At 40.6% G+C, this 12,298-nt stretch overlaps 1 protein-coding gene across 16 annotated transcripts in view; it reads left to right on the top strand.

The window, feature by feature from the left end:
* The window catches only part of KCNH7 (potassium voltage-gated channel subfamily H member 7), a 440,460-nt gene extending 428,509 nt beyond the window's left edge, over window positions 1-11,951 (top strand). For all 16 annotated transcript variants that reach the window (XM_053261721.1, XM_053261635.1, XM_053261672.1 and 13 more), the window contains 2 exons: window positions 7,994-8,183; window positions 9,664-11,951. In XM_053261721.1, the coding sequence (XP_053117696.1) occupies window positions 7,994-8,183; window positions 9,664-9,930 (457 nt within the window). In that variant the 3' untranslated portion in view covers window positions 9,931-11,951. The remainder of the gene's footprint in view (window positions 1-7,993; window positions 8,184-9,663) is intronic.
* The last annotated feature ends 347 nt before the right edge of the window (window positions 11,952-12,298 follow it).

Here is a 12,298-nt window from a genome sequence, read left to right as displayed (position 1 = left end):
TATATATCTACAGTCCAGTAACTCAATAATAGAACACAATCCACATTAATTCTATATACAATTTCAAGCTCCTAGGGGAATATAAAAACTAACTATAAAAAGACAGAAGCCCACTTCAAACCATACACTAATTGCCAAGAAAGAAAATATTTCATCTTTGTTGCTCACACTTCAGTTTTAAGATCAGATTAACAAAAATTGTGAGGCTACAAGTCTAACTTTTCCTAAATTTATTAGCTTTAAACCTGAATCAGTTCTGACAGTCCACGTTTCCTGTAAACAAATAGCATTGTGTCTTCTAATTAGCTTTAGAAAATCATCCCTAGGGCAACAAACGTTCCAGCCAGAAACCTTCTACAAAATAATACAGAGGTAGCTATTATTCCCCTTTCTCTGAGTAAGAGTTATTTGTCATTGGGAAGAGGCATATAATCGAATTGTAAGGAAACACTCAACTTCTCTTTGAGGGTTCATTCCCCTGCAAACTTTCACTACATGGTAACAAGGTTTGTCTGCCTAGTTTTAACTTTAAGTAGCCTAGCACATTAATTTGTGGTTCAGAATGCTCAACCAAAGACACAAGTTGCTGTTGACCTGAGTCCCTTTTGGTTTTGAGCCAAAGTTTGTCTGTTGAGCAATATTGGATTCATACTGGGATTTTGATAATTTTTTATTTGCATACACAGACTGACATCTTTGGCGATGTGATTGACTAAAGAATAAATCCAATCTTTATTTTCTAAATTGGGGCCTTTCTTACCAAGGAAGGGTTTAAGATTTTTTTTCTAGAAATAGGCAATTTACACTTTAATATGGGAATTTATTCTCTAATATTTTCTCTGCAATATTTACATTACTATATGAAAACATTTTCTTCCCATAAAGTGTTAACAGTTTCCTTGTTGTTGCAATGCATATCTAGCTTCTTTACTTCATAATCAGAATCCTGGTAATATTTTACCTAGATGAAACAACCAAAATCAAGTGAAACCTAGACAGCAACATCCAGACTAAGCTAATCATGACTAAGTCCCATTGAAATTAATGGAAGTCATGACTAACTTGTTTCATTGATTTCACCTGTGCTTAGTCATGTTTAACTAGTCTGGATGTTGTGCAGAAAGGTTAGTCATTTCGATCAATTTGATGTTAAACTGTGTTTGTGATGGAATTAAATTAATAAATAGTGAACATTCTAAAGAACCATGAATCAGGGATGTGCTCAAAGTGTTTCAGCACCTTTATTTCCAGGTGCTGAAACGCTTCAAGCTGCCACAGCCAAATCGTTTTGGCTGGGGGCAAGTGGCCATTTTAAAAAGAGGAAGGCAGGTCTTACCTGCCCCTCCGTTGCAGCTCCATTGCCCCCTGCCTCCCCAGAGTGGCACTGTTTTATATGAAGCAGCCAGGCACTCTGTTTGCTGGCTGCATTTGCTTAGGAACAGGAAGTTCCCTGTTCCCAGCAGAAAATGGCATCTGAGCATGTGCAGATGCCATCTTGAGTGGTCAGTGTTGCTGCGATAATGTTAAAACATTGTTGTCAATGCTGCATCATCAACAGTGATGTTTTAACACTGAAACACGTTTGCACGAGTTTGTAAGATCTTTGTTTTTATTTGTGTTATCTATGCATCAAAAGAGGTCTTAAATCTTGCTTAAACATGAAAGCTATGATTCTGAAATAAAGTGACCAAAATTTCCTAAGGGGGGAGGGGCAACATCCAGGCTAATACTAGCACAATGAACAAAATTGCACATACCCAGAAAGGTTACTAGCCCAGTGGTTGCTTCCGGGGGGCGGGGTTTACCTTGGTTTCCCACTCCTAAGATTTTGAGGTGCAGTGCCTAAAAATCAGGTCGGCAGCCAGTTTGGAGAGAAAGTGGTCATTGATCCAATATTGTATCAATAATCCTTATTGTAAGGCAGCTTGGAGAGAAAGTCTCACCAAGCCAGCTTCAGACCTGGATTTCAAGGACTTCACCCATGAAATAGGTGGGGTGGGGGACAAGGTAACCCCCAGGAAGCACCCAATGCACACCCCATACTGCTTCTGTTGGGGAGGCCTTATTGGCCTCCTCAATTTATGATGATGATGATTTTATCTGCATATTCTTATAGGATGGGCATTGATCCAATATTTCTGGTGTTGCACAGGCCTACAGTTTATTAAAGAACTAATCTGTTTCATTGAATTTGGAGGGAAATGTCAACCCATCCTAAGCTTATTTGAAAATGACAAGGAATCATCCTCAGTCAATGAAAGCCATGAAGCTGGCCAGGGATTGTTACTACAATTTTTCTGAGAAAATAAATCAATTAAATTACAACCTTTAATTGTTTCAGAAAATCTTTTACCCCTGTAATTTAATTACCGGTAAATAATTTTTGTATTAGCTTCCTAGGTAAAAACCATTGGGTTACTACACTCTCTAAAGGGAAAGTTTCAGTGATGGGAGAATGCTTGTCAGATGATAGACTTTGTAGTAATGAATTATTTGCTCTAGCTTCTGGCAAAAACCCATCATCAATCTGTGAAAAACCAGTGCATCAGGGGTCATGCTATCAGGACAAATAGGTGAGAAAATTAATGGGCCTAGAAGCCAACTGCATATAGAGGGTATTGAATTAAGATGCTAGTCATGACAAGCTAACTTGTTTTGATTATCCGTAAAAATCACTCAATAAGTTAGTACACTGTTTTAGACGTTTCAGTAGAACAGTTCTTTGCAACAAACAAAATACCTGCAATCTTTGTTTGTAAAGTCACAACATAGCTAATAGTAGTAGGAAAATCCCTAGTTCACCTCTGCTTTTGATTGATAGCCATCTTAAAATTTAAAGATGCACATAAATACACAATTTAAATCAAAGAACCTTCCTCACACACAGAGAGACCAGACCAAAACAAAACCCTGCCCAACTATATTGTCCAGCTTCCCCTTTGCTTATTTTCATTTTGGAGGCAACTGGAGGAATTAGTAAAAAAAAAAATGGCTAAAAGACCTCTTCAAGTGGATATGAACTTTCAAACAATATCCTGTAAAATCTATAGAAATGTTTCACCTAGCATAATCAGAGAAACAAATTAGACTCCTGAATGTCAGACATGTATTAAACAGTCCAGTCACTGAAACAATGGTCCTACCCCTTAACAGAAATAAAATATAGTTGCTCCCAACATGTCACAAATGAGCACCCCCAGGAGATGCCTTTTGTCAGCCATTATGACCTGCTTTGGGTTGCTGTTTTCTGAAGTAGCCTCCAGGCCACTCTCCTTTCCCATAGACAGATGAAACCGATCTTGCAAACAGGCAAAGCCATCTCTAATTGGAAACTGGCCTTTTTTCAGGCATGTAGCACACGCACACACACACGCATATAATTTCCTCAGAATTCCATTGCTATCATCACTTTGGTCATGACAAATGGGTAATTTAATCCTGAATTGACAAAGTTCATCTATAAGAGTTACTGACTGCTTCTGAGCACATTGTGCTGCACATTTTAACAAGCAATTTAACTCTAATATAAGGGCAAGCTATTTCCTTTGCATTCTGTGAGCCTATAAAGGCTGAATTTCTGTGGCCTAATTTCCGGTGAAAAATAAAATAGAGCAATGTAACATATGTTACAAGACAGCAGGTAGTAGGAAACATGCCAAGAAATCTGTCTGCTGCTGCCTACCTACTGTTAAAACTATAGTGGTTTCCAATGTTGATCTCCAGAATGGTAACCATCTAGAAACCCACAGTGGTTGATCACACAATCCGGCAGTTGGGCAGGTAGGAGAAAGGCTGCATTTCACTCACCTTCCTCCCAGAAGATTGCAGGAATGTTGCTGGGAGCACAAACCGCATACCAGCCATCACATATCCCACAATGCACTCTGTGCCGAGTACAGTGCATTGTGGGATTTTCTCAGGAAAAGGGCACTCTTGGTGTCAGTCTCTGTGACTACACGGGCTGCAAACAGCCTGTGTGGTCATACGACAGTGGAGCCTGAGTTAAGGGTGTGCTTGCGCCCTTAATACAGGTTAAAAGCTGGGCTACAAAGTTGGGCTTGTTGGCACTGCGCTGCCGGGATCAGGCTCTATCCTGGTGGTTCTCATGTGCAGCCTAACCAAGGCTGGGCTTCCCTAGTCTGGGTTAAACTGCACATGAGAACAGCCACACAATGTTGTTGCACTAACCTAATTTCAATCCAGTCAACTGTAGCATTCTGCCACATGGTGTGGCAAGCATGATCATTTCCTTGGGTTTCTGAGCAACTGAGAGAGCGTAGTGATGGTTGTGTGACTCACTCTCCATGCACAAAGTTTTGAAGCAGCCACCATGTGGCAGATGAACACTGGAAAGCTTTCCTGGATTGTCTTTCCATACCTACAACATGCATACCTTTGAAGACTTGATTTGTCATTGTGTATTAGCTTGATTCTAAAAGAAGTACCTGCTGCTTAGAGATCACTCCAACATAAAAGTTTGTGTGTTGATTCTATATAATCTCTGTACTAGTCACTAAGAGAGAGCTCTGAACCAGGAAACTTGTGGTTCAAATCTTGCCTTCTGACCTTAGGTGGACCACTCTGTCTCCGCCTCAGCCCATCTGCCAATGAAGATAATGGCCAACATGATGTGCAAGGCAACGCTGGTGTTCCCAGGTGGCTGGCACTGCTGCGAACATGGAAGCCAACCCTGACAGAGTTGCACAAGAATGCAGTTGAGCAATTACTTAAAATAGTGGGCCTATCCACACTTGCTTAACACTACTTACACTGGAAACAATGTAAGTTCTATTGTGAAAGTGTGACTATGCTGTTTTAAGTAGTTGTGCAACTGTGCTCTCATACAACTCCATCGGGACTGGCTTCCACGTGCACAGAGGTAACAGCCAATCAGGAACACCGGCGTTGCCTTGTGCATCATGTCGGCCAATAAGAATTACCAAAGTAAAAATGGTTGTAAGGATTCTGGGATAATACAAGTATGAACCAGTGTTCCCTATAACAGGGACCCCCAGATGTTGTTGACTACAGCACCTATAATATGCCATTACAGCTAGGGATGCTGGGAATTGTAGTCAACAACATCTGATCTGGACATTTCTGTTACAGGGAACACTGATGTGAACTGCTTTGAACTCAGAAAGTGCTCTACAATTATGAATGTAAATGAAAGGGCCGGGACAAACACATGCAGTACTGCTTCAAAGAAATGAAAGTTAGTGTGGGTAGCCAAAGCTTGGGAAATAGTCTGCTGTGTCAATGTTCTTTTCCTTCAAAAGTTGCCTGTGATCTGAGAATCTCGTAGTGGCTTATGCCAGAATTAGGGCTCATTCACCCTAATTAACGGCCCTGAGACCTTGGGTTAGGGCGGTATAAAAATGTGCTAAATAAATAAATAATAAATTCTGTTACAGACAGGCTTTTATTCCAGATCTCAGGCTCCCACACAAGCTTCTATTTTCACTTTCCAAACTGGTGAGCCAGGTTTTACATCCAGCCTCTCAGACAGGGAGAACTGCTGAAGGGAGTGTAACACCCTTTGCTCTCTTGACATTTGAGGCTAGTTAGGCATTGACAGATGTGAGCACAATTCACAGCATAATTCTGCATGAGGACCAAAGACATATTTCTCTTACCTTCTCAGGTGTGTTCAGGTCAGGTGCAGCCCTAGAATTCTGGTTGCTTTTATTAATACCAGTAAAGACATATTACAGCAGACCTCTTGCAATGATAGTTATAAAGAATCCAGCAAAGGCAGGTCTTCCTTTCTGAAGGAGAGCTGAATAAACAGAGTTGAAAGCATCAACATCTGCTGGGAAGACTTGGCTGCAGTAAAAATGGCTTAACTATGGACTGGATATGGGGGGGTCAAATGTCCCTGGGCTACCAGTGTCTAGGGCAGGGATGGGGAACCTTGGCACTCCTGCAGATGTTGGCCTACAATTCCCATAATCCCTAGCTATTGGCCTCTGTGGCTGGGGATTATGGGAGTTGTAGTCCAAAAACAGCTGGAGTGCCAAGGTTCCCCATCCCTGGTCTAGGGGATGCCAGGACAGCCCCTTGTCCCTCCAAAGTGCCCCCACACCCAGTCAGCAAATGAAATGCTCGCCAGCTGGGAGAGACAGATACCCTTTGCTAGCCAGCCGGCCGGCATTTTGTTCACCAGCTGGGAGCTTCCTTTCTCTCACTCACTCGGAACAAGGGAGAGGAAAGAAACAGTCAGCCAGTGAGCAAATCTATCTTACCATGTGTTTCAGTCTTTTAGCAAGTTAAAAAGTCTCAATAGTCAATACCCAATCCTGGATGTATTAATTATATTGGCGTGGTCATTGGGGAAGGATATTAATATAATACAAATATTTAACCACCAGCAAGGTCTGTAAGTGCTGATAGGGCCTGACCTGGTCTTGACCCTCTTTTCTTCTAGCTCAGAGCTGTTGTAAGTACTCTAAGAATTTGATCAGATATAGCCATAGCAGGTAATTGGAATTTCCTATTTACTTTCTGTATTGATTAAATTTTTCGACCACCTCACCCAGATGACTCTCGTGGTTCACATAAATAAGAACAAATAAGAAAAAAATTAATAACCCATTAAAAACCATTACAAATTAAAACCATTTCAAAACCAATAAAGGCCACATTAAAAAGAAGTGTTTTGAGGCTCTTTTAAAGGCTGGTAAAGATCTTAAGCCTGGGATAAATATGGGGAGCACATCCCACAGCCCAAGAGCAGCTACAGAGAAGGCCTGGTCCCAAGTCGCTGCCAGACAGCTGGCAACAGCCAGAGACAGACCTTTCTTGATGACCTTAATATGCCATGCTGAAGAAGACACTCTCCCAGTTAACCTGGTTCAATGCCATTTAGGGCTTTAAAGGTAACTACAAGCATTTTGTATCTTGCCCAGAAACATATCAGCAGCCAGTGCAACTGTTTTAAAGCAGGCATAATATGGTCTCTCTGAGAAACCCTGGAGACCAAGCTGGCTGCTGCATTTTGAACTAACTGAAGTTTCCGAATGACATACAAAGGCAGCCCCACGTAGAGCACATTGCAGTAGTCAAGCCTAGAAGTTACTAGTGAGTGCACAACAGTTTTGTGATCATTATCTTCAGTGAGCGGATGTAGCTGTCATAGCAACCAAAGTTGATAGAAAGAGCTCCTGGCCATAGCCTCAACGTGAGGCCTAGGTCCAGAAGCACTCCCAAACTATGTTTCTTTCAAATTTCCTTTCAGATTTCACTTTATATTTAGCATCTTAAGTCAAATAATTATGTACAGTATTTTGAAACTGCTTAAGAGTGATTATTAGTCCCAAGGTGTATTTTTGTGGACCCTATTGTGATTCTTCACAACCTTAGTTATAAGCAGCCTGTGTTAAAGGGGAGCTGTTTCAAAGGCTGTGATTTCAAGTATTATTCCCTTAGATCCAAGACTTTGTCGCAAATAATGGCAGCAAAGAAGTGTACCTCTGTTCTGGTTGGCATCTATTTTTAGCTTCTAATCTATCTTAAAATCCATGGGAATTCCATTATAGGCAGAGAGCCTGAGCACGCTTCCATACTCACTATAGTGTATGCTCCAAACATCCAAAGGGATGCACATACAGTGAATGGGCAAGTCCTTGTATTTACACAGCAGACCTGTCTGTACACTAGAACTCCTCTTGTGTGGATAATGACTTGCTGGATTCTAGGGCAGGACTTTGTGCCCACACCATACAAAAGAGACCACACAGGAGGTTTTCTACCTCCTATGGACTTGAGGATTCACAGAATTCACAACATAAAACAAATTCTACTTTTTAAAAAAAAAAACCCACTGCTAATAACAAGTTTGTTCTGAAATGAAATGCTGTACTACAGGTGTATGGTGTTTATTGCTCTTCACAACACCATCAAATAATGGTTATTGCCAATTATGACTTGTTTTGCCTCATCAAACTGTGACATTCATGCCAACAATCTTATTGATTTCCTGTTACTTTTCCAGGCTGGAATCCCAAATGACTGCTGACATTCAAACCATCCTGCAGCTGCTGCAGAGGCAATCAACACTCATCCCACCTGCCTACAGCATGGTGACCGCATGTGCAGATCACCAGAGGCCAGCTGTCCGAATAGTACAAAGTCTTCATCCTGTAGCATCTATTAAAACAGACAGAAGCTTTAGTCCTTCACAGGTATGCATCTGTGCACAGGTATACAAATATAAGCAGCTTATGTGCCATATTTGTAGGCAAGAGTTTGCTTCCTCAGATTCATCTGTTAATGCATATTCTTGCCAATGAAAATTTGTATGTATCACAATAATATTGAAGACCTGGTGCCCACAGAAGGACTTCTTGGGTAACTCTTTAAAAAAAAAATCATAACAAAGAATTGGTTCCAGTAAGCAGAAGCACAATGGGTTATCTCTCAAGGTTTCCTTCCTCCACTTTTGGAAGGAGTATTTCTCTGGAGGAATCATCCTGTATAGCCACTCCTTAAGCATACCAATCATCTGTCCACCCTTGCTATCTTGCAAACTTTTATTAGGATAGTGAGGCTGATATTCAAGATTATGCAAACAATTGTATTGCATCTAAGAGAGTTAAAATGTATTCGCCAGGTTGCTCTATCTCCTGCAATATGGATATTATTAAAGATTAAAATTCAGTCTTTCACTTGTGATTCAGAAAATGATTAGAACCTCCTGCTTCGAAAACAGTTCAGGACAAATGCCCCCTAGATCGTACAGATTTGCCTATGATGCCTTAAACTTCCAACAAAAAAAGGTGCCTACATGAAAACACCCTATTGAACCTTTTTGGGATTATTTTTATTTATTTGTTTGTTTGTTTGATTGATTGATTTCTAGACTGCCCTTCCAAATATGGCTCAGGGCAGTTTACACAGAGAAATAATAAATAACTAAGATAGACCCCTGTCCCCAATGGGCTTTACCACCTAGGGATAAGTTTATATTGTGCCTCTTTCAGTGAGCCACTAATTGTCTACTTAGCCGATGAATGTTCTCCTATTTATCTTCTGCTATTATTGATCCCAGACTTCTCAGTCACTGGGGCCATTCATACGAGATAACGGGTGGGAGGGTAGGGGGAAGGTTTCCCAAACCTTGCCTTCCCTCCAGCCAATCCTTGCTCCACACTCCCACACAATCAGCCCTGCTCCGTGCAGTGCTGAGCAGGTGGATCGCTCTGAGGCAAGGACTCGTTGTCGTGGCCTCTGGGACTTCCACAATTCACCGTGTGACATGTGTGATGCATTGGGGGATTCCCCCAAGAGACAGGCACTCTAGATGCCCATCTCTATGTGTGGCTGGGCTGGAAGCAGCCCAGCTTGCACATGAATAGCAAGCCTGGGTTAAGGGAGTGCTTGCTCCCTTAACCTTAGGTAATAGCAGCACTGGTCCGTCAGGAATGGATTAGGCCTGATCCCGGTGGTTCTCATGCGCAGCCTGGGTTAGGCTACACTTAGGAACAGCCTCACTTTCTTACATGGATTATAGATAGTACTTAATATGGTCTCTAGTGTTCTTTTAAACTATGGTCATTTTGTTTTCTTTCCTCAGTGTGCCTCTTTCAGTGTGCCACTTAATATGGACGCTAGTATTCTTTTAGTATTTTTTAAAACGATAGTCATATTGTTTTGTTTCCTCAGTGCCCTGAATTCCTAGACCTTGAAAAATCAAAACTGAAATCCAAAGAATCCCTCTCAAGTGGAGTGCATCTAAATACAGCCTCAGAAGATAACCTGGCCGCATTTTTGGAACAAGAGCATGACCAGTCTTTAGAGCTACCCCCACGACATTGTAAGACTTATCTTCACCCAATTAGGCATCCATCCTTGCCAGATTCTTCCCTAAGCACTATAGGAATCTTGGGTCTTCATAGGCATGTTTCTGATCCTGGTCTTCCTGGGAAATAACCCTTTTATACTCTTACATCACCTAAAATGTAAGTGTTTTTAATGGCTGGGTTCCCCCCCCCCTTTTTTTTTTTTTTTGTATTTAAATCCTCTATACTTGACTCAGGGGCTACAAGGATATACCATTATATGCAAAAGTACTGTATATTTTCCTAACTTTGTAGCTTGTAAGGTAAAGATAACCAGTAACAATGTAAATATATAAATAAATATATATATATATACACACACACACACTACAAAAATGTATGTTCCAAATATAAAACTGCCAGCATTCTCAAGGCACCTTATATTTTTAAATTTTTTAAAGCACCTGCATGTTTGCAAAAGACTGAGGTTCTGTTGCATGGAGATTACAACTTACTGTTTTTGATGAGATCCTATTTTATTGTGGATATGCCTTTAAAAATTAAGATGATGATGATCCACACAGAAACAACTTGTTTTGCTTGAGCTGCTCGGCCGTTCAAATGAAACTTTCTTCCAGGTTATCTTTGAGAGGATCCAGTTCCTCTTCTGGCACTGAGCTTTTGACAGTCAACAAAGCCATTCCACGGCTTTGGTAAAGAGGACAGCAGTTGATGTCTCTGGGGTTTACAACTTATTCATGTAAAACAGCAAATAGGTTACTTTAAAAAAATGCAGCTAGAGCAACTGGGCAGCACAATGGGAAGCATCATTACTAATCTGCATTAGTAATACATGTTTGCACTTACATCAGCTGAATCATTTTTACATTTTATTTTTCTTTATTAAAACCTCATCATAGCTAAAAGCTGCCACCCTACAAAGGCAGTTAGCTGTCAAGACCCTCAAACATAATCAAATGCAATAAATATAATTTCTACATAATGCAGAAGACTTTGTTCCTTTTGTTCAATGCAAACAATGTAACAAGCTGTGCAATGAAAATATTTTCTATTCTAATGGTCACAGTTGTGATTTGAGACCTCCTGTCTCCTCTACTACCCCGTGTGTGTGTGTGCGCGCGCGTGTGCGCACACACACACACACACACACACATCATTAAGTGGCTCCACATGTGTTTTAGAATGGGTTATCTTAAGCTTTAATGCATTGTGAGCACCAGAGTTACCCATTCATATACAATTTCCTGTGTGTGGATTTCTTTCTTTCGATGGACAGTGAAAATACAGGGCGTGATCCATCCTAGCAAGGGTCCAATGCCCATACATGGAAAATTGCCATGGGGCTCAATAAGAGCCTCTTTCACCCTCCCTCCTTGGTACATTCTCACAGGCAAGCCCATGCGCACACAATGAGCTGAGCCATTACTGGGACCCGGAGGGCTGCGTTCCTGCCTTATCCCACCCAATCCTCTCTCTTGGCCCAGTCCAAAAGTACTTATGCTCAGAATCCTATAATGGCCTAGTGTGTTGCATAAAGATGTGCCAAGATGGGAGGGAGAAACAAGGCTCATGTATCCTTCGATACATGGGCCTTGCCCAAAGCTAGGATTAATCATACCATGATCATGGCATGGAACTGTGTATATTCTGAATAGATGCTTCCCAGACATGCACTAAAGCAGCAGCAATGGAGAAGCATTACCTCCCACACCTCAAAAAGAGAGGAACAGTATATGAAGAGGCCTTCAGTATTCTAAAATTGGTATTCAACACTGAATTAAAGTAATCCTGAGAGAGTATGAAAACACCCCTAAAATAGATATGTCTGTATGATATGGGTGTATGTGTGTATGTATATATATAGATAGATCTGGCCCTATATGCATATATGCACAGGTGATCTTTTATCTGTTATATATGCATATCTATATCTATATATCTATATCTATATGTATATATGTAAATTGACTTTTAGGTACAATTGTAAACTTTATTACAAACCAAGTAAGCTGCTTAACTTGTGTCCAAAGCTGACTCTTCTAGGATAAATTGATCAAAGGTCCATAGGCTTTAAATACAGTCTATACTTATATGCATAATGCTTTGTGAATACTTAGATTTAATTTTATTAAAATATTATACTGCTTCAAATGTTGTGTTTGTTTTGAAAAAGAACTGACCTTTCTCACTATGATCTTTGCCTAACTTAATATGGTCACGTGGTTTTCGAAACTCAAACAAAAGCTCTAAGGTGACGATCCAACAGAAATGAAGCAGAACAGTTGATTTATGTAGAGCACTCATGTTCTGCTCAGAGGACAACAAACAAAAAAGCAGGAGACAGCAATAACAGGACAAATGCAAGATTAGTAAGGTGCAATTATTATTTAAGAGGCAATAGGCTGTATTGCTTAATCATTTGAATTTTCAATGACATGACTACCATGTGTATTTATATCTGTGTTCTGTCAATTCCCCGATGAAGACACCTGAAATGT

This window comes from Hemicordylus capensis, chromosome 1 (assembly GCF_027244095.1).
Source record: "Hemicordylus capensis ecotype Gifberg chromosome 1, rHemCap1.1.pri, whole genome shotgun sequence".
NCBI lineage: Eukaryota > Metazoa > Chordata > Lepidosauria > Squamata > Cordylidae > Hemicordylus > Hemicordylus capensis.
Note: the sequence above shows the minus strand (reverse complement) of the source record. Positions and strands in the feature narration are given on the sequence as shown.